This window comes from Bidens hawaiensis, unplaced genomic scaffold, assembly GCF_021521415.1.
Source record: "Bidens hawaiensis isolate Kalapana, Puna unplaced genomic scaffold, B.hawaiensis_p1.1 tig00023644_1, whole genome shotgun sequence".
NCBI lineage: Eukaryota > Viridiplantae > Streptophyta > Magnoliopsida > Asterales > Asteraceae > Bidens > Bidens hawaiensis.
This window is the reverse complement of record NW_027493714.1, coordinates 267,202-290,745: the sequence shown is the minus strand read 5'-3', so window position 1 is coordinate 290,745 and position 23,544 is coordinate 267,202. Positions and strand designations below refer to the sequence as shown.

The 23,544-nt window shown below is 33.2% G+C and overlaps 3 protein-coding genes and 2 pseudogenes across 3 annotated transcripts; 1 reads left to right on the top strand and 4 right to left on the bottom strand.

The window, feature by feature from the left end:
* Positions 1 to 2,374: 2,374 nt before the first annotated feature.
* LOC143567843 (receptor-like protein kinase HERK 1 pseudogene) lies at positions 2,375 to 2,833 on the bottom strand (annotated as a pseudogene).
* A 6,320-nt stretch (positions 2,834 to 9,153) lies between these two features.
* On the bottom strand, positions 9,154 to 12,989 carry LOC143567824 (geranylgeranyl transferase type-1 subunit beta-like). Its single transcript, XM_077054134.1, has 11 exons — positions 12,784 to 12,989; positions 11,750 to 11,825; positions 11,609 to 11,667; positions 11,395 to 11,534; positions 10,386 to 10,441; positions 10,225 to 10,301; positions 10,110 to 10,155; positions 9,771 to 9,895; positions 9,623 to 9,690; positions 9,454 to 9,541; positions 9,154 to 9,390 (listed from the first exon to the last, which is right to left on the bottom strand). The coding sequence occupies exons 1-11, from the start codon at positions 12,985 to 12,987 to the stop codon at positions 9,241 to 9,243; spliced, it is 1,089 nt and encodes a 362-aa protein (XP_076910249.1). The 5' UTR covers positions 12,988 to 12,989; the 3' UTR covers positions 9,154 to 9,240.
* Positions 12,990 to 16,159: 3,170 nt separating this feature from the next.
* LOC143567842 (uncharacterized) lies at positions 16,160 to 17,898 on the top strand (the record flags this gene model as incomplete). Its single annotated transcript, XM_077054148.1, has 4 exons — positions 16,160 to 16,362; positions 16,534 to 16,616; positions 17,205 to 17,305; positions 17,432 to 17,898. Coding segments are annotated over 4 exons (621 nt in total), but the record flags the coding sequence as incomplete, so codon positions are not given.
* A 1,959-nt stretch (positions 17,899 to 19,857) lies between these two features.
* LOC143567841 (putative ripening-related protein 1) lies at positions 19,858 to 20,271 on the bottom strand. The gene has a single exon (XM_077054147.1). It carries the CDS (start codon positions 20,269 to 20,271, stop codon positions 19,858 to 19,860), a length of 414 nt encoding a protein of 137 aa, XP_076910262.1.
* Positions 20,272 to 22,338: 2,067 nt separating this feature from the next.
* Positions 22,339 to 23,136, bottom strand: LOC143567840 (putative serine/threonine-protein kinase PBL28 pseudogene; annotated as a pseudogene).
* Between the last annotated feature and the right edge of the window lie 408 nt (positions 23,137 to 23,544).

The following is a 23,544-nucleotide window of genomic DNA, read 5'->3' as shown; positions in this document are numbered from 1 at the left end:
CACAAGTGAGGAGAAAAGGATGCTCGAGTGTGTTCAGATGGAAAGGAGCAATAGAGATGATGTGGGAAGCTAATAACCAACACTTGAAGAAGAATAAATGATTTTGGAGCTAAGGCTAACGTAGCTTACGGTAGCCACCGTAAGCTACGGCAGGTTGCCTGGCGTAGCTATCCACCATAAACAGAGAGAATTTCCCGTAAAGCCTTACTGGCCACCGTAAACTACAGTAGCCACCGTAGCTTACGATAGGCTCAGCGCCTGATGGCGGTTACAACTCGAAAAATATGTTTTAAGAGGCTTTTGACATCCTTTCTTGATTATTCCATTTTTTACAAGTGTGTGGGTGATTTTGGGTGCCTTAAAACAATATTTTGGGCAATTCCGATTGAAGATTGTGGCTATAATCCTTGGTTGGTTTGGATTAAACTTGGAAGTGAAGATGAAAACTATGTGTGGCTAAACCTTTTGGTGTTTCTATAAGGATGTAAGGTTACTTACAAGACATTATGTTAATTGTTCTTGAATTTGGATTGATTGTCTAATCGTTTATGTTAGTATGATCATGATGTTTATGTGATTGTTTGTAACTTATCCATATTGTTTAAACCTCGTTTTAATCCATACCTTCTTAGTGTTATTGGCAATTCAGATTTAGTAGAAGGAATTAGGGTTAGCCATATTGATTGATTATCGAGTAACGACCTCGCGTTGTAGGAATCCGAGTACTTAGTTCTTGTTAATCACAACCGTTTATATTTACACAAAACCAAGATATTATGGTTATCCATAGAACTTTAACAATTGTGTTGCTTGATAACCAGAACTCCAAGAGGAATACTTGTTTAATTACTTGTTTGCAATTTTCGTGTTAGTATATTTTAATTTTTAAAATCAAATCAAAAACAACTTGAAGATTACTTTTTGTTATTTACTTTTATCTTAGTTTAGTTTACAAGCTGCTTCATTAACACACATTCCACAACCTTCTTGTGTTCGATACCCATTTACTACTATCTAATTAGTATACTTGGGATTAAATTTAAGTGGAACTTTGACTTCACATCAGTAATAATAACTACTTTAGTTCAAAATTTATAGAGTAATAGTAATTATATTAGGGTTAACATAGTTAATCTAATTGTTTATACACTTCTTACACTAAGTAATTTATATTTGATCAATATAGTGTGTGTGCATGTGTGTGTCTTAAAGGTAAAGTCAAAAGAGAAAACTACAAAGTTATGAAAAAACTATTATCAAGCAATATTTTTTTAGATTTACTTTTCATTTTTTTATTTATAAAAAGATATTTTTTTTAATATGCAGTCCACAAAATTACATATATGTAAATTTTTAAGCTACACATATTAAGAAATTTTTTGTTATTTTTTTACATTTTTTACCTTAAAAATAAAAAGAAATGAAAAAAAAAGCTACAAAAATATTGGTTGGTAATATTAGTTTTCTCATATTGGTTGGTAAAATTAGTTTTCTCTCTCTTTTTTTTTTACTTTTTTGTTTTATAATAATCCCTCCCCCCCCCCCTCTCTCTCTCTCTCTATATATATATATATATATATATATATATATAGGGGAAGTATAGAATGAAAACCCTATGTAACATCGGTTTTTTTTGGCACATGTAATATATGTTGTAACATTTAATACAAAACATCGAAAAATCAAAAAAAATTGTTTTGCTATTTTTAACATTTTTTACTAATTTTTTTATATGTTGAGAGATAAAAAATTATATTTATGTTTACAATTTTTTATTAATTTTAATTGTGGACCATATGATTCAAATATTAATTAAAAACTGTGGTTGAGAATGGGTTTCTAAAGTTTTCACAACTCAAGTGGGTTTTATTTTAACCTAACCATATATATATATATGTGTGTGTGTGTGTATGCGCGCGTGCGTGATAACTTACTGGTTGATGGTTTAAAGCAATTTTTAAAGCTTCGATGACTAAATGTATCGTTGGACGTTGTTTTCGATCTTCATTCAGGCACTGAAAAGCAATATTAGAGAACACTTTTAACAAATACGTGTCTGTTAGCTCTAGTAGACTAGGCATTACGATTTCATGCAATGTTCCCTTCTTTTGATGAAGTTTTACTAGACGAGACAAAAATTTACGCTCGTCATCGTATGCCATAATTGTTGCATGTCTCCCACAAAGGACTTCAAATAATACGACTCCAAAAGAATACACATCAGATTCTTTTGTAAGTATCCCGGTCTCTATATATTGTGGATCAACATAGCCAAAAGTGCCACAAGCTTTCGTTACAAGAAAAGTGAATTGTTGATTAGTTGGACCTATTTTAGACAATCCAAAATCAGAAATCTTAGCTTCCCAATTGCCATCTAGCAATATGTTAGAGCTTTTGACATCACGGTGTAGCACCCTGTGCCCCCCTCAAGTCCTCGTGCGGCACCAAGACAAATTCGTAGGCGTCGCTGCCATGAAAGGTTTGTAGAGGAGAGATGCATGTCAAGGCTTCCATTGACCTCGTGTTTGTAAACGAGAACTTTCTCATTATCTTCGTCAGAAAATCCAACGAGCGAAACAAGGTTGTGATGTTTGTAACTAGCAAGCATAGCAATCTCCATTAGAAACTCATGTTCACCTTGCCCACCCTTCACATCCAACCGCTTTACAGCAACATCTGTACCTGGCTGATCACTTGATCCGAGTAGATGACCTTTATAGACACTCCCAAATCCACCTTGGCCGAGGAAATTGTCGTCTGCGAAGTTGCTGGTTGCAGATTTAATGTAATCAAATGGAATTCTCAAGTGGTCTAATTCTTGAAGATAAGACATCATATGAGAATGTTATTATGCAAATTATGAAATAAAAAAAAGGAGGAAATTAAATATTTTGGAGTTAGGAAAAATGTTTTCACAAAAGGGACCGAATATGTGTATCATATCAATTATCAAGATCCACCTTTTTTCTTTTAATTATTGTAATAACAAGGGTCCCATGAAAAATGTTTTGACTAGCCCTAATAATATTTACCACTTTATCATTGCCCTTAAGTTATCCTAAATTACTATCTTGAACGTAACTCATCTTTCAACTACCCAAGATCATTTTTCTTATATAAAACATAAATTATTTCTTTTAAAACAAAAATAAACTTTTACTAAAAATGATAAGAAAGATACATAATTTAAAGTAAAAAATAAAAACAAATCAACAATAAAAAAAATACATGGATACGAAATTAAACTACTCCTCATCCCGAGTCTATGTGCGGTATATTTAAAGTTGCAAAATAATCTACAAGATCAAATCAAATCATAAATGTGTATTTTTCATCTTTTAACACCACAAGGACATTATCGTCAAAAACTGCCAAACTGGGCTGACCAAAGGATCCATTATGTAGACCGGTGATATCATGTTTCCATTGTTGTAATCATGTTATGCAATATAATGCGCATACACGTGTTGTTACTGATCTTTTCTACGGACATAGCCCGCATGGGTCACCTAAGTATACCCCAATTTGCCCTTTGAAACGCTGAAAGTACGCTCCACGTCTTTTCTTGCCGACTCCTAAGCATTCTTGAACCTTTTTTCATTCCTCGAGTGTCACAAACGTCGATCAAACAAGGTAGATCCCATCAGTAAGATAGCATCTGTGTCTGCACTTGGTCATTTAAATGAAATGTAATTTACATGCATCTCCCTCCTAACACTATTAATTTCATATGCCCCCAACTTAAAAAAATCAATTATACTTAAAAACATTAATTACATATTTCCTCAAACCAACAACTCAATTACATATATCCCATTCCTAAAACATATATATTGCATATTTATCCATTTCATTAAATATAACTTATTAAATAACTATTTTACCCTTATTCTTAATAATAGTTTTTTTTTACATATTTCCTTTCTAAAACATATATACATATTTATCCATTTATAGCATTCTCATCCCACCCCTTATCCCTAACCAAACATTACACTAAAACTCACTAAATTTTTTCTCTCTATTTCAACTAAATAATATTTTTTATATATTTTATTATGACATTTTCTCTTTCCTTCACTCACAACCACTCTCAAAATATATTAAAAAATTATAGGGGATGAACAGTAACTTTTCAAATATACAGAAAAATCACTACTTTTTCTAAAATATAAAAACTTTTCACTCACAACACCATGAATCACTCTCTAAATTATAAAAACACCACTCACATTAAATGAGGGGTTGGATGAGAATGCTCTTATTGAAATGCAACTTAGAATTAATATTTTACCCTTGTTTATACTGAAATATTTTTACCGATGTCGGACGTGTTATCCAGCTAGGGGTGTCAATCGTGTCGGGTTGGCGGGTTAATGGGCTTTGGGTTGGCGGGTTAGCGTATTGAGATTCTTCAACCTTAACCCAACCCATATTTTTATTCGTGTCGGGTCGCGCCGACCCGGTTAAATTCGTGTCATGTTCGGGTTGTGTTCCGTGTCAACCCATTTTACGTTCATATACGAATACGAGTAATATCTATTGATTTCAGTAATAAAATAAACAAATATTTGCTCTTATTCATATAAAATTTGTTAATAATTTGTGATAAATCTAATTGTTTTTGTGTATTTATCTCTCATTCTCAATTAACAAATTTATGTTCACATATTCAGCTCAAGATAAGAACAAACAAATGAAATAACTAGAGAATATACAGTTAGAACTAATAAAATGAAATTATTAGAAGTAAAAAGTATATAAAAGTAGTGTATAAAGAAATTAGTTTTACTTTTAAATGTTAATTGATATATGAAAAATTAAAAAATCTAAGTATTTAACTTTAAAATTTAAAACATCTTATCTCTAAAATAAAAATATTAACTTCTCTAAAATTGTTAAACGGGTTAACAGGTCAACCCACTTTTTAACGGGTCGGGTTCGGGTTGACCTGTTTTTTAAACGTGTCGGGTTTGGGTTGACTTGTTTAAGAAAACGGGTCGTGTCGGCCGACCCAAAACCTATATTTTTTCGTGTCGGGTTTCGGGTTGTGTCAAAAGTTGACACCCCTATATCCAGCGCCAGACGCGTTAACTGACTTCGAATGCATTAACTGACTTTGTACGCGGCATGTGCCGGTTACGCGTCAGGTGTCGGTTATGACTTAAACTTTCAATCGAGGGTCACTATAAAAACTTTTTTACATCCAAACTAAAGAAAGGAATAAATTTTAGAGCCTACGCCAGTTTAAAATATTCAAAAAAATATTTTTAAAATGTACAATTAAAAAAAGAATAAAATTCAAGAGTTGCCTGACGCGCAACCGACATAACTATCTTCGGAAACGTAATCGTCCCCTGGTGCGTTTGAAGTTGGTTAATGCATTTGAAGCCGGATAACATGTCCAACGCTAGTGACGCATTCAATACTGGTTAACATGTCTGATATCGGTAAAAATATTTAGTAAAAAAAGTTATTCAATTTTTAAGAAATAAATAAATATGTGCATATGTTTTAGGAAGAGTAAAAATGTAAAATTCTTTTATTAAGAATAAGAGTAAAATAGCCATTTAATAAGTTATATTTAATGAAATATATATACATGTACTATATATGTTTTAAGAAGGGGAAACATGTAATTGATTTGTTTGGTTTATGTAATTAATGGTTTTTAAAGAGAGAAAATATGTAATTATTTTTTTTAGGTTGTGGATATATATAATTATTAATTAGTGGTCTTAAGAATGAGATATATGTAAAAAGTCTATACTATATAATAAATAAAAGTTTTCCCTTGTCACATGTCATTCTCTGGTGCATTCTTACTCTTTCTTCCCGCCTTTCTCTCCTATTAATTGTACATTAAATATACATTTTTTAATTCATTTTGATTTCTATAATTGCTTTTACAAAATGTATTTTATTTTAAAAAAAGTTAGGTTTGTTTATTAAACTTTTTTATAAATTGGGCATTTTTCATGATTTAACTTCTCTGGTATGAATTATATCGTTTTTTTATATATAAAAGCATTTGCAGATATATGAATCGGTTTTGCCCTTAAAACCTACCAAGGCTCATTGTTAAAAACACGTAGATTTTTAACTAAATCCGACCCCACCCGCCTTCTTTTTCACTTTCCATATATTGTTAATCAAAACCATATCGATTCTCTTTTACTGCACCTTTTTCAACTAATCGAAAGTTTTCTATAGGTTCGTTTTTTTCCGATTGTACCGGTTATGTTCTCATAATACTATTTTACTTTAGTTTTTACCATATTTTTAGTGTATCATCTAATGTAGTATCGAAAAAAATATTTAGAGATTTATGATTTATTTTTAAGTATGATAGGTTCGTTTTTTTTTCCGATTATATCGGTTATGTTCTCATAATACTATTTTACTTTAGTTTTTACCATATTTTTAGTGTATCATCTAATGTAGTATTGAAAAAAATATTTAGAGATTTATGATTTATTTTTAAGTTTGTGAATTATAATTGCAATTTAACTTTTTACTTATTTAATGTAATATTCAATTTTGTTTATCGTTCTTTTAAGTTGTTCAATCTGTGTAAGAGACACGGGTACCTGACTTAGTTTCAAAATATAAATGCGTATTGCATAACAGTAATACAAAACAAACTAATGATTTTTCTACACACTAAAACTGTCAAAAGTAAACAAAAATTAAAAAGTGAGCATAAATTAGGCTGTGTGTTATCACAGCGTCATAGGACGCCAGAGATGGGACAAATTTTTTGGTTAACTGACATACCTTCAAAGTTTGAAAGCAATTTTGAAGATGGCGGCTATGTTTGCAGAGAGAGATGGAAGAAATAGGTTAAGTTTGATGAATTAATTAAAAAAGAATCATTGAATCCACTCCATCTTTTATATTTTTAATTTAAGTTTTCTAATTATGGCTTTTTTTTTCCCTCTATTTTAGTTTTGTTATCTATAAAAATTTAATTAAAACTTTAACTCTTTAAATGCTGCGTGTATTTAAGAATAATACGTATTCAATTACATTTCTTAATATATGAACTAAACATGATATATAACCAGGATAGTGGTCCGTGTTACACACGGGTGAAAAAAATTTCAAACGTCATATATATATATATATATAGCTATCATAAGAATTCTTTACATTATTTTCTGCAAAACCACAAGATGTATAGATTAGATTAGATATAATAAAGTCAAAATAAATGTTAAGTTTGAACAATGCATGTGTTATATATTGGTTAAAATGTTAATTAGCATTATCATTAAAATTAATTGATTAATTATGTGAAAATTATAAGCATGGAAAGTGGATGACATGGAACATTATGTGGACACCCTAGGAGAAGAACAAGTCGACAAATTGATTTTGCTTTAATATATTAGTTAGATTAGATAATAAATAAATAATAATTACCTAATCACCAACAAAGCCCCTAACCAAGCCCCTTCCACTACACCCTTTTCAATTTATTTACAAGTGATTAAAAAGTGAATCTATGTATCGCCTATGTGGCAACATTTTTTTCTCAACCAAGCCCCAAACCAACCCTCTGTAACACATAGTCTTACAGTCTTACAGAAAAGTTGACAAAAGTAAGCACAAATTATAATAAGTGGGCCTAAATAATAATTAAAAAAAATGCTATCAAAAAAGAAGAGAAAACATTTGTCTTTTTCTGTCTTTTTAGTGTTCATATGGACATTCATGGCTCCATCATCATCATAATAATAATAATAATAATAATAATAATAATAACACGACACACTTTGTGAATATTGGGTTGATTCATTGATTGGTTACATTTGCAGCTTTGTGTTCTTGCACATGGTAAGTGTTTTCCAAGCAAAATAGATACCGATGTTTAATTTTGAAATACTTAAAGTTTTCATGTTAGTTTAAAGGTCAAATGTTTTCACCTTTATTTGTCTTTCTGTAATGACGGTTCTTTTCGGTACTGTTTATATTCTGATGCAGAAGCATCCGACCCATTAAATTAGCCTGGCCCAAATGTTAAGAATATTGTGAAGAACGCTTGTTCTTGAACCTTTCGGTTCATCTCTAACCTTTCGGTTAGATGAAGTCTATGAATAAACTATGAGTTTTGTGAGCCATTTGAATAAAGCCGTGGATTCAGCATCATATTCTTTGACCAATATTTATACCATAGGTTTGTATCATATACCTATGAGATAGAGGTCTAGTTTTATAGTTTCAAACCTTTCGTTAAACCGTTTTTACCCTTTGATAGTTTAAAACCTTTTTAAGAAATCATCCTTTCTTTAGATAGGTCAGCACATCATTTAGATCATCATCCAATTTGTCTACATGCCCTATCTTCATTTATCAGACATTTCATCATCATAAAGAAATGTTTATTTATCAAAACCTCAGTAACAAACTAACAATGTTCTTTTTAACTTCTATGATAAACTATCAAAATCTTTGCATTAAAACTAACTATATTATTTATTCTTTAAATCAAGGATTGACTATAACTCCGTCTAAGGTCTTAGCTTAGATAAATAAGTAAGCACATAAGCCTATAAAACTTAATTCAACAAACTTAATAACTAGCTACAGAGTAAAGCTACGACTTTAAACGGTTGCGCAGAACCTTCACGCTTATTGAGACACCGGGTTAGGTTTTGACTTTGAGTGATCGGACAAAACCTTGAGTGACACATCCAGTATCAGGAATATTGCACGTTCTTCGGTGACTCAAGAACACGCTACAAGCATAAGGAGTTGGGAACATTGCTCGGGAACGGATGTGGTGTTCAGAAATCAAGACAGCTCAGGATATGAATGCTTCAAATGAGCAGCCGAAACTTGCCATTTATAGTTGAGTCTGTCAACTCCCGACGGACCGTTGGGGCGCACTATTGTTGAATCATCGGGCACACCTCAATTCGTGTCGGAGCCGATGTTTCAGGAACTAAGAACTACAATTTCAAAAAACATAAAATCAAACAATAAAAACACTCTTCGCCACCAAAAATAATGGGGCAAATATGTACAATTTTAGGGACAAATTGACCATCGAAACATGACCAATTGTCAAATCACTGTCTTTAGAGTCAATGTAGTACAATATACAAATTTCCATGCATATGCTACAAGTCCAAAACTTCAAGGCATAAATAATACAAAACCAACAGTTGGATTGTTGTTAACTTATTAGAAAAACATTACATGACAAATGATACAAGATCTATAAGGTGAGTATAATTAGATCATAGTGTGCTGGATGGTACTTATACCCAATTCTATATTAAGAGAATTGAGACCAGTTTCTTGTAACATGCTGAATGCAGTAAATCCGTAATACGAATGGTAAAGATCCGGAAATTGCCTAGGAAACTTACTGAAACCGCCATACTACAAAGATAAACAAAATAATGTTTAAACAAATTATAACACGAAAAAGAAAGAAGATTTTACCTCAGACTGGCACGTGAGCAAAAATTCACGCAGGGTTTTTTCATTCATGAATTTATTGGCACCTAAGATCTTCAAAACTCCACCGACCCTACAAGATTACAATTAAACCAGTGAATGTTAAAAAGATTTAGGATAAAAGAACATACATATAAAGTTAATATGAACTCACCAAAAAGCATAACATGTGTCACTAACTTTGTTAGGTCTTCCTTGAAATCCTCCATCAACCGCTTGCCTCTGAAACATGAAACAGATGACGACAGTTAAATGACTCATTTGACCTTCGAATGATATCTAATGGAAATTGGTAAGTGTACCTGCAAACACCATTCAAGAAGCATTGGAACGTCTATGATGCAAGAGGATGTGCATTTAGAAACTAGATCATCTTCAATGAAGCCCATCAACCGAAGAGATGCTACAGCACAGTAAGTTGCACCACCTGTGATTCTAAAAGTAAGAACGGTTTATGAGTAATAAACGTAGTTCTAAAAGAAGAAAATTAAAAGCTACTAACTATAAAGCTAGTCAGTTTACACAGTGATAATACTAATTACTCATTTATTTGACAAGGCGCAAAATTTGAAAAAATATATAGTTGACAAATAGTGTCAAGTACTCAAGTCAAACTGCAATTATAAGGCAAGAAAACTCACCATGAGATTCTTGACCAGGAATTAGCCCAAAACCACCATCATATGACTGCAAGAAAACATTACCTTATAAGTTAAAAAAATGAACGTTATCATATTGGAACACGTGAAATGATACCTGGCAACTCAATATGTAATTCTTGGCCTTCTCTTTATCAATGCCACTCCAATTATCCAATAGAGAAGATATAACAGCTACAAAATCCAAGTGGCTACAATGAAATTCAATCTAGCAAGAACTAGATTTAGATAAGTGCTTAAAGTAACAAAGAGTTTTACCAGCACAATATACAAACCGTAAATCCGTCTCTGCACCCGTATGAATAGGCATGAAACTGATGCACAAATGTATAACAAAACAAAATTAATAAATAGAATTCATGGCAGGAAAACAAATAAAGCAAATAAAGTCAGTAAAAACATATCAAATATATGATATGAATGCATTGGTTAGTAGGGGTGGGCATGGGCCGGTTCAGTTATTGGCCCCTAAAAAACACAATTGGGTCAAATTTTTAGGTGTTTCATGTTTACACGGTTCAATTTTACATAAATTTGTTGATTCAAAACCTCTTGAAAGATTGCACACAAATTTTGTGGTCTTTAATCACTCCTATAAATCATTAATATTATACTTGGTCCTATATGTGAATATGTGTGGATGAATTAGACCTTTGTTATCAAGGCCTACTCAAAATCTTGTATCATGTGCGTGTGTGTGTAAAGTGGTAAGCTTTTGACTGGCCTGTGGATTTTGGTGGCCCTATGTGAAACAAACATTGTAGGCCCTTTGATCACAAAACACTATATGTGCAAAAAAAAACTCAAAAGTTCATTAATATTGCCAGATTGTTATAATTATAGTGTCCAAAAACATTAAATTAATGAGTGCAAAGTGCCTTCATCTCACCCCCAACAATTTAACAAGAAATCATATCGTTTTCCTACAATACATGTATACAATTTCATTTGTTTTTAATCACATCTGGCTCATATAATTAGAAAACGAGCATGCAAGTTTTGTAAGACAAAATAAATATAAACCCTATATTAATAAGTTAAAGAAAACCATTGGCCAGTAATTTTGAAGATGTTCCTTTATAATGAAGGGAAGAGTCGAACTACGGAAAGCATGAAACATATAAAACCAACGAGATCATGTTTGCTGGTTAAGAATTCTACTTAAAAATTGCAGTATCATATGTTTCAATGTAGTTTTCTCAGAAACTTTGATCTAGTTACTTATTATAAATTTTGCTTAGTCTAATTGAAATAGCATCATGCATACCTCCCATCAGATTGTTGAAGATGTTTCATTGACTTCGAAATTGCGTTAGAGTCAATAAGTGAAAAGTCATAGTCAACTATCTTCAATATGGCTAATGCACAGTATGTGCTTGCCAAGTGACTATTATTGGGAACCGAAATCTGTAAGCAGATACATCACACAAGAGTAAGAGAAATATACCAGAACTACAAAAACTGATAACCTGACTTCATACCCCATTATCAACAGAATGAAACTGAGAGCTTTTAGAACCATGAAATCCATAAAACTGCCCTGCAGTAAACAATCCAAAACAGGTTCACTAATTTCTGCATTGTACTTCTAAACTGGTAAATTCACAGTTCATAGTTCCTACCATTGTTTAGATCATCTTCATTCTTCGGGTGAGCTTGCAATGACAAAACCCAATCAATAACAGCTTCTCTATCAATCTACATAATCAATTAAATATCATATTAATTCATCGAGTCAAGTCACACTGCAAGGCTGCAACACTAGCACATATGGCCATATGGGTATGCAAAGTCGCTTTGACTCGGTTATGAAAGACTACTTAACCATAACCATAATCGAATGGTCGGTTAACGATAGGTAGGTTAACAGTCGGTTATGGGTCGGTTTCGGTTAAGTTCAGTTAATTGTCCAATGCATTTTTTTTTTCCTTTTTTTTAAGTTGATAACTTGAAATTGGTTCTTTCATGGTGTTACGAGCTGAATAATAAAGTTTCAAAGTTGAAGTATGCCGATTTCAAGCTTCGTTATGGTGTTCCAAGCTATGTTATAGAGAGTTGCAACATAAAATTTACTTGTTCAAAGCTAGAAATAGAGGTATGATGTAAATAGAGATATAAAATTTCGAAAAACAAAAAAATATGAAGTTTCGTAGTTGAACTATGCCGGTTTCAAGCTTTCTTTATGGCGTTCCAAATTCTAAGCTATGATATAGACGGTTGCAACATAAATTTAATTGTTCAAAGCTGCAAATATAGGTATAAAATTTGAAAAAACAAAAGCATACAAGGTTCGGTTCAGTTTTAGCTAAATTTGGTTAACACAGACACATTAACCATAACCATAAGTCCATAACCGACTAATCAGTTAATCATATTCCCTTAATCATAACCTTCGGTTATCTTCGGTTATATTAATTTCAGTTAATGATTCAGTTTTCACTCACCCCTACTAGCACATTACACATGCTTTAATTAAACATAAACATACACGCAATTACGTTTAATTTGACGATACTTATAGATACCAAGCCCCAATTATCTGTAACTATGGAATCACATTGTTGAGACAAGTCAAACAACTTCAATTACTACTACAATTAACCCTAATCAGACCTTAAATCACATAATTTCACTAATAATAATAACAGAAGCTTACGCGATCGAGTGCGTGGAGGATGTGAAGGCCGGAGATTATGAAGTAAGCAAGAGTAAGATGATTAATCTCTTGGCCTTCATAGGGTGAAGGTAGTAACTGGTAATTCATCTCCAGGTACCTTATGTGACGTTCTCTGTCGAACAATTGATGTTCTGGTACTGGATCGGAAGGAGGTGTGTGAAGTAGATCGCCGTCGTCAGCCATTGTTGCGACAGATTCTCTGAACCATCAGTCAGCGGGGTTTTTGTTTGGTGGTTAAAAGTCAAAAGAGGGTGTGATAAGGGTAAAAAAAGTCATATTGAGGGTGTTTTTAAGTTTTTAACTCATAGAGGATAAATCGAATCTAGTAAGATTAAATTCCCAAAATAGCACTTTTTAGAAATAGTGCTTTTTTCAAAAAATACTTTTATAATTTGGAGTATCAAGGCGTATTTAGAAAAGATAAAACTAAAGAGGGAACAGGCCAAATTTCGAAAAGAAGTCAGGTAAAATGCGAGATTTGGGAAAATAAAGAAGGTAAAGTCCAAATTTTTTGTAATCTTGTAGTCAGATTTTTCCAAATTTTTTTTTCAAAAAACCGTATTAATAGACTGCTTTTTTATCTTTCCTATATTTCCCGTCAATATTTTCAAATTCTTAAAAAAATATATTTTTTACTATTATACCCCTAAACCACCACCACCTTGAACCACCACCATCACCGACGCCGTCAGCCTCACCCCATCACCACCACCGTCACCACCACCACCACCACCTTTAAACACCACCACCTTGAACCACCACAAAATTAAATGGAGAGAGAGAGAAACAAGAAACACAAATCTTTAATTTCACAACAAGCAAAGCATTAAAACCAGCAATGTACAGATCAAAGCACACATTTTTACACCTTTTTTTACACACACTTAACAATTTAGCTGAATTAAGTACCTGAATCTTGACAAACTCTTTACTCATATCTTGAAGCTAAACCCAACAAAACCCAGAAAGAAATAAGCAAAATAAACACCAAAACAGTGGTTTTACTTTTATAGATCTGGAAGAACAAGAAACATGAATTTACTGTGAAATTCAAGAAATTGAAAATGGGTTTGTGAAATTAGGAATCAAGAAGCAAAAGGGTGTGATTTAAAAGCATAAAAAACACAACTTTGATAACTAGTTACTGAGGCGGTGGGTAGACATTATTATTAGTATTATTATTAAAAAACTTTGGTTTCAGGGGATGAAGATGAATACACAGAAATTATGGTGGTGTTTAAAGGTGGTGGTGGTGGTACTGACGGTGGTGGTGACGGGGTGGGGCCGACGGCGTCGGTGATGGTGGTGGTTCAAGGTGGTGGTGGTGGTTCAGGGGTATAATCAAAATATATTTTTTCAAAAATTTGAAAATATGGACGGGAAAAATAGGAAACATAAAAAAACAGTCTCTCAAGACGGTTTTCTGAAAAAAAAGTTTTGAAAAAATCTGAACTTTTCCTCAAAGATTACAAAAATTTGGACTTTACCTTCATTGTTTTCTCAAATCTCGTCTTTTACCTGACTTTCTTTCGAAATTTGGCTTGCCGTCTCTTTATTTTTATATTTTCCCAATGCGTCTTGACAGTCCAAATTATAAAAGATTTTGAGAAAAAAATGGCTATTTTAGGACCTCTTTCTCTAAAAGAGGCTATTTTAAGAATTTCTCCTTTTATTTTTTCTTTATTAATTTTCTTTTTTGGTTCGATAAATTAAGAAAGCCAAATAAACCGAATAGTGAATAATAATTATTGTTATAAAGTTATAAACATGGACGTTTAGACTCATGAAGCGAGGTTAATGTTTACTGGCTTTTAGTGCTGAGATTAGGGGTGCAAATGAGCCGAGTTACTTGCGAGCTACTCGAGATCGGCTCGTTAAAAAGCTCGATCGAGTCGAGCTTAATCAAGCTCAAGCCTAAAAATAAGCTCGTTTAATAAACGAGCCCAAGTTTCACTTATCGAGCTCGAGTCGGCTCGCGAGGCTAAATGAGCCTGTCATTTATATAATTTTTTAAAATATATTTAATAATTATCAATTAATATATATAATGTTATGAAAAATAAATAAAAATAACTTAATAATATACATTGTTTTATACATAAATTTATAATATAAAAAATATATAAAATTAATTATAATTATATAAAAAATAGTTGATACATAGTAAACGAGTCGAGCTCGAGCTTTGAAAATAGAGCTCGAAACAAGCAGAGCCCAAGCTCGAGCTCTGTGTAAGTTAAACGAGCTCGGGCTCGGCTCGGCTCGTTTGCACCCCTAGCTGAGATGTATATACATAATGTTGATTACTCTCGAATGAATGAATGAGATTTTTCTTTACATTTTGTTAATGTTTTTTTTATTCATGGTATCAGCACCCTCAGTTTTAAGCATTGTCGCTTTTATGTGCCTTCTCACTTTTTGAAACCAAAATGAAAACGTCAAACGATGTCATCATCTGATGGTTATAAACTTAACTAGTAAATGTATTCGTGTGTTGCGATGGGCAACAATATATGGATTTTAATAGCATCGTGGTAACCTTAGGTGTACACAAGTAGCTTGAACATAACATAAATTTGTAATATGCTTAAAATAGTAATGATACGTGTTTTGCATAGATCGAAAACCATAAAAATAAATACCAATACCAGTCCCAACATAATCGACAACTATACCTATGTTGTTGGGCCGGTATCGGCTTGGTTCGTCACAGTACCGGTACGGTAAGTGCACTCGGTGTAGTTTACGATGCTAAAAGAATGCTTTATTTCAAACACAACTCAATTTTAACAGAATTCTTATTAACTCGTTGTGAAAAAATTTAATCAAAACTACATATGTAGTTTTATACATGCCTAAAAGAATATTGACATATGTTTTAAATCGACAAAAAACACAAAAACAAATACAAATACCCCGACGATTCCCATACCTCTATATCAGTTAGGTTCGTCACACAGTTCCGATTCTTTACCAAAGCCCATAATATTTGGCTCGTGGCAAAACCCTCATTCTTTATCGTCCCACCAACACATTTCCTCACATAACCGAACCTATCACTACCTTCCTGTGAGTAATTTCAACAAACACTTGGTGTGCATCACTCGTTTTCACATATACTGTAAGCTATTTCACACAACACACAACTGCATAATTACAGATTATGCTGTGCAACACTGCAGCGATATTCGAATCCAGATGACACAATTGCCAGCTGTACATAACAAGGTAAATTATGCACAGCTGTGCATAATTTACCATCTATTTGTATGACCCTTTAAAGAATGGTAACAGATATTAGTTAATAGAAATGCTTAGATATTCTTTATGTTAACATCTATTTGTATGACCCTATTTTGTGGAATCCTGTCAGGTCAAGTCAGCTGCAGAAAGCCTCCGAGAAACATTAATATCAGAAGGGGAGGCAATAAAGGCGTTCAGTTATTCAGTTACTGGTATATTAAGTTCATCTGACTTCAGATATACATCTCGTGCTGAAAACCTCCAAGAACTGTTGAACAGAGATCAAGAATACAGGATTTATAAGTTTAATCCAAGGTAGGAATACGCCTTTACACATATTTTATTGATAGATAAATAATTTCAATTTATGAGCATAAACATTCGACTGTTACTGCCTTATAGCTTGTTTGATTCTATCTGTTGAATCATGGTAATATATATTGCTATTACCAGTTTACATCTGATACAAATTTGTTCATCATACAGTACAACAACTTACATAGAAGGCAAGGAAAACAGCCATGAAGTGGATTTGAAGGACGTGGAAGAATCAAAAGCTGACTCCTTGTGTAAGTATCTTCCTACATGTTTTCAAGCTCAAATTCACACTTTTCAAACAAGTTGTGTCATTTCCTATGCAGTCGATATCGCCGATATATCAGTGATATATTGGTTATCAGTCCCTTGGTGAAATATCAGTCAAAATATCGGTACCGATAATATAAGCGATATTGACCGATATTTGACTAATATTTGACCAATATATCACTGATATTCCCGGTATCAGTGTTTTAAGTCTTAATTATCAACTTTTAGTGTTCAATGTTTGTGTTTTAAGTCTTAGCTTGCTACGATTGTTAGTGTTTTGCAAGTTGCAAAAGGTTAATTTGTTAATGGTAGGTGACTATACTGAATTATTAGTGTTAAATTGCTATATATATGAATTTTACATGATATTAAAATTACCGATATCCCACCGATATCTCACTGCGGTAACTGATATACGATATTTTTCCGCATTAACTGCTTAGGTCATTTCACATGAGTTTAGCAGGTTTCCTCAACATTTGAAAATTATAAGAAAAAACACCATTTTGGAATATGGACAATATAGCTAAGTTGTATGATCACATTACTTTTGGTATTTGGTCATGTAGCACTTTTTTCTGCAAGCTTGATCGATGGCATCAATCGAAGTGAAGCTAGGCGTCGAGCCCTCATGATTTTTTGTGCCACATACTTGAATAAGATTGTGAAGGTATGAAACTCAATCCATCAGTCATCAGTCACTTTATAACCTTTTGGAAACAAGTGCTCAAATCTTGCTTAATATAAGTCGATTTATTTCATTGACTCGTGATATCACGTACCTTTTATAATATAGGACGCACTGGTGCTTTCTATAGATCGAAGAGGGCTTGATGTGCTGGGGAAGTTTGTGGGGCCCATGACAGATGATGGGTCACATGAATACCAGTGGAGGGAGTTGAGATTGCCGTTGAAGGATGAAGCTCCGGATGTTGAGACGTTTTGCAAACGACTTGTTGAGATGGAACAGGAAGCAATCAAGAATGTTTCATCATTCAGCGGCCTACCGTTGGAACCAAATGAAACTTAAGCTGCAGGTTCTGTGTGTGTTTTGGTTGGACTTGAGAACTTATGCATGTAGTGACTGGTACAACCTTTGTTGTAACTATACATGTGCTTAAGAATAGGTGACTTGTAGACCATTTTTATTTATCTTATTTGGTTTGTTGGTGTAACAGTTAAATTTAATACAAAGGTCTACAAATCATCTACTAGTTTTGTTCAAGTTGACCAATGCCAACTCAGCCACGAGGGTGACTGCATCGAATAGATATGTCTATCGGACTTGAACCCAAGACCTCCCATTTTCAATGGACCCATTTACATATAAATTAAACACACAAAAAGAACCCATTTGCATAAAAATTAAGCATACTCAAAATATCTCTATATACATGTATACAAGATATAAGTAATAAGAAAAATACAACAAAATACATACTATGAGAACAATAAAAAGGCTACATATATGTAAATAAATTGAAAATCACAAAACAGATTATGATCACCCAAAGAAGTGGTCAACAAGTCACCAACCATGTGGATGATCTTTGAAGCCAAAGCACTCCTGAGGGTATCCATAAACCAAATCTGGAGTTGTGGGAATAGGTGGAGCCGACGGTCTAATATTAGCTCGTGGCGGTGGTAGCAATGGTGGTGGGGTTGGAGCATGAACATCGTTAAAACTCGGAAGATGACGATTGATGAAGTTAAACTTGAAAGTACTCGATTGCGTGTAGTCCATACTCTCTAATACTTGACCTTGTGGCATTATATAAATCTTTTGCGGGTCGCACTTCAATACGTCCAATGGAATTATTCATAAGTGATAACTGATATGGATGGTATTACAAACATCTAGGAGAACTACTTCAAGCTCGAGCTTTGTTCGTTTATTATTGATTAATTACTTAATGATTTATCTATATGCATATACAATTTAATACATGATTTATAAGTATAGCTATACATAACTATTTTATTATGTAATATGTACTTGTTATATTAAGTAAATTTAGTTTCTTTGTATGAACTTGCCAAACTCGACACATATAGCTTTATCTCGGGCTCTTCTATTAAGCAAACTTATTTTTAAGCTAGAGCTCGTTTAAACACAACTGAAACTTTGGCCTTTGCAACATGCTTTCTTGCATTTTACTATCAAATTTGTGCGAAACTTTGGAAACATTTGTGTAAACCTTCTTGTTATTTTAATTAAATAAATAGTAATGATAACAAATAGTCTATTTTAAGTTTTTAACCTGTAATCAAATTTGGAAAAACAAAATAATCTATTAAGTTGAGAAATTGAAGATACCGCAAGGTTAATGATTCATGTATTTAGAGATTATGAAGTGGGCCATATCCAATATTTGGTGATGATGTGCTCAGAAGAAGGTTTCGATTGTGAAGAGAATTGCGTGACTGTTGTTGACATGAAGCGAAACCTTGAATGGTCTCAAACAAGTTGGGATGCTTGATGAAGAATAGTTTACGTCATTACATAAGTGCGCATTTGCGATACATCAACTAGCATATGGGAGCGTTCCTGGCGCGTATGATGAGTACTTAAATATGTCCGGAATAGCAGTATGTAAAAGTCAACAACAGTTTCATGACGTTCTTCAGTTGTGTGTAAAATAATATTTGCATAGACTAACTTCCAACGACATGCAAATTTTTACTCGGACACGCAAGCCAATATAGGTTTCGTGAAATGCTAGGTAGTAGTGAATGTATACACAATGTTAAAACCGTGTGTACTCTACTGTTGCTGAATGTAGGGATGAAATCAATACCATGCCAGCTGTATCTCCCTCACATATTTTTAAGGACCGAGCTAAGAATGCTCTAAGAGACAACAGTCTTGTAAATATTCAAGGTACTGTTAGTCAAATATAATGAATCAATATAGAAACTTTCCAAAACTCTACATATTCTAATCGTTACCAAATAGTAAAATAGCGATACCGATACGAGATCAAGTTGAAGGAAAATCAGGCACTGAAAATTTTTAGTTTTAACTTAACAGGTAGTCGACTAGTCGATTCATTTCCTTTCAATAACGAAAACGAAAGGTGCTGACTATCAGCTTTATTAAACATTTCAACATATTATTAGCTAGATTACACTAGGAAATACATATAAAATGAATACTCTTCAAACAAAGCAAATATGCTCTCAATTACTTATGATCATAGACTATTGAATTGCATATTTGCATCAAGCGTCTGACCAAGTAATTTCAGCTTCACCCCAATCACTTTTAGACACCCCTAGCACCTCCCAAACCGCACGAGAGGCATCCACAATATCATCACCACACCCACTACACTCGTCCACGACCATAGCCTGCGCACTTGCATCTTTGTAATATATATTAATATAGTCAAAACACCTTTGCCCGTGATTGTACCACCTAGTGGATAATGCCACAAGAAGGTTGTTATTCGAGTGGTACTTTCCATCACACTCGGACGGCCCTCCGCCATCTCCACCCTTCTCAAAGCTATTCAATGTCATAACAGCATTTGCATTCCCGGATGCAAATAGCGGGCGTTTGTATGCGTCTTTGCCTCTCAAATTCTCACCAAGTTTAAATCGAGCGTCGATACATGAGGCGAGTAAAGTGGTCATAATTAGAAGAAAGACAACTTTAGATGTCTTCATTTTGTATATCTTATGCTATATATGTTTTTAAAATTTAGATGATGGGTGTGGAGAATTGAGTTAGGGGGAGTTCAATATATACTGAGGAATAAGTGTTCTTGTCTCAAGCATTGTTGATTTTGTACAAGAAATACATACAAGGCAAAAGCCGAATGAATGCACAAGAAAACTACAAAGCTTGCTATGTTGACAGTTTCTTGAGGCAAAAATCCAAAGATATTGTGTATGAGGCGAATAGGAAAAAAATATAGTTAAAAAAGGTTTGCATTAATGGATCATTGAGCTTTATTAGGTTAGGTTGCATGTTATTTAAAGAGTTATTATTGTAGTGATGTACAATAGATATTATTACACTAAATGGACCATGATGAAGGACCATATGCCATTTCGTCAAGATCCAAAGGTACGTATAGACCATTCAGAGTGTATAGGTAATCAATCTAATATATTCATTCCCTTACTCATTGATAGGTTAAACATATTACTTGTACTGATTTTTACGTCGAAGAATGGTCATTTATGTTATCGGAGCCAAAGGAGATTAACTGTAACGTCATCGAAGAATTTCTTGAACCTAAAATTAAGTTGCATGAAATCATAAAATCTTACCTTACTGCCAATAACTGGTTCAATATAGTAACACTCAATTAAATCATTTATCGGATAGGAACTTTACACTAATGTGATGTTAATTTTTATTTATTGTATACAAAATAATGATATCAAGAATTTTGTTTGATGCGCAGTCTTATGTTAAAGATCTTGTTGGATTTGCCTCTAATACGGTAGAGTTTAATATAAATTAACCTTTTTAAATACCTGATAATTTATCTTTATAAACCATCTATACCTTCGTTTTTTATAATTTAAACTTTCAACCTCTAAGATAGATTAAAGACATGTTACCACCTAGATATGATCACTTGAGAACAAGTATTCAAAATAATAAATAGATTAACATTTATCTTTTTATAAGTTAAATGGAAAGGATATTCGAGAAACTTATTGTCTGACACAACTACTACATATATAGGCTTGAGTAACATGGTTGGATTTGCCGTTGTTGCCACATAAATTTCTCCTTCTTTAATTTCCAACTTTATTTTCGTACTGTATGAACACGTATTCAAATTCTTTGGCTGTTTCATTGTACGTTAAACGGCGAAACCATTTTCGTATACTTGGAAATAAAATATACTTACAATAAACAAATTATTTTATATGTAAATTCAATTTGTAATCATCTAGCATTATATTTAGGCATCAAAAATATTCTTAATTACAATTATTTTATCTATTAACAGACGGGTGCCTGTGCGAGCGGGTGCGCGTACAAGCACAACATCGAATGTGTGTTACGTGGCACCGGACACGTGTTTATCAGCCTTGGTAAGTGTAAACAATGTCATCCGCGTAACTGATGCCTAAAATCAAGAAGCAAAACTAAAATATACAGCACTTTCAATTAAATCATTTTTGAACCAACCTGTTTTAACTCGAATCCCGTTCTAACGCGAAACTGATCTGACATGGGCCCTTTCAACCCAAACCCTCGTCGACGCGACCTAAACCAAATTAACTCTTTTTTTTATCGACTCATTCTAACCCTAATCTATTTTGACGCATGACCCGAGCCAACCTGACCCGATCTGTTGCCAGTCCTAACTGACAATCACGTAATATGCAAACATTTTAAAATTAAAAAGTATAGCAATATCATACTCAAATTAAAGAGAGTAAAATGTTCATTTTCATAATATAATATAAAAAAAATATATATATTAACGCATAAGAAGTAATGGTCTTTAAAAAATCATGGGGTAGATTTATGAGATGGGATAAGTGTGTAACTATTTAATAAGTTGACAAATATTGATTAAAGTTGAAGGACTGTTATTGTAAGTATTTTTTGAAACTTAATTGATTAATGGTAAATTATGTGAGCAAAAACCGTATTGTCCATCTTTAAGGTTGTACCTTGTGTTTTATAGATTGTAAAACTCTTAAAAGTATGCTTTTAATTTTGCCAGTCACTCATACTTTTTCATATATAGTATATTCTTCAATTTTTCCTTCTTCATAGTAGCGTCGAACCAAATTACTCAGAAGCCTACGTTCATCATGATATTGGGTCACCGCAAGCTTCCCACATAATACTTCAAAAATGACAACGCCTAAGGAGTACACATCAGATTCTTTTGACAGTACACCCGTCTTTACATATTGTGGATCGACATAGCCTAAGGTACCACAAGTAAGTGAGGCAAGAAAACTGAACTCTAGATTCGTGGGGCCTATTGTCGACAATCCCAAATCCGAAATCTTTGCCTCCCAGTTCTCATCTAGCAAAATGTTAGCACTTTTTATGTCGCGGTGTAGCACCCTGTGTCCTATTCCCACACTGTCATGAAGATACTCCAGGCCTCGAGCCGCGCCAAGACATATTCGAAGACGTTGATCGCATGTGAGAGCTGTGGAGGCAAGATGTCTGTCTAGGCTTCCATTAACCTCATACTTGTAGGCAATAAGTTTCTCACCGCTTTCATCAGAGAATCCAACAAGAGAAACATGGTTAGTATGTTTGTACCTTGCAAGCATTATGATCTCCTTCCTGAACTCACGGTCTCCTTGATTTGCGACCCCCTCGTCTAGCCTTTTTACCGTGATGGTGCTAATTGGCTCACCGGACCTATTGGAGCGTAAGAGTTGGCCTTTGTAGACCCTCCCAAATCCACCCATTCCGATGAAGTTATCTTTGGCAAAGTTGCTAGTGGCTTGTATGATGTCTTGAAGTGGGATTTTGAGGCGGTCTAGTTCTTCAAATCGAGCCATGATATGTATTTGTATTTTTCTGTTTATATGAAGTGGAAATGTGGAATTGCAAGAACGGAGAATTTGGAGAAGATAGTGTGTGTATTTGGCAACTTTGGTATCCTTTTATAACTTTGAAAACTGAATAAGTCAAACTTATGGAATATAACGTTTGTGTTTTAACTTAAACGCGGAGCCATAAAGTTTTTTCTTGCATTTGACATTTTTGTCTTAAATTTATTATTATTACCAGATTTAATTCTCCGTATTACCAGGGTTGTTTTACATTATTCATTTTCAATATTTATATATGTATATTCGGATTCAATTTTATTTATTGTAAGAAAGTTAATAATTAATATACTTGAGTTTTGATGATGAAATGGTTTCACAAATAAATAATATGTTATAATCCGATTTAAAAGTTAT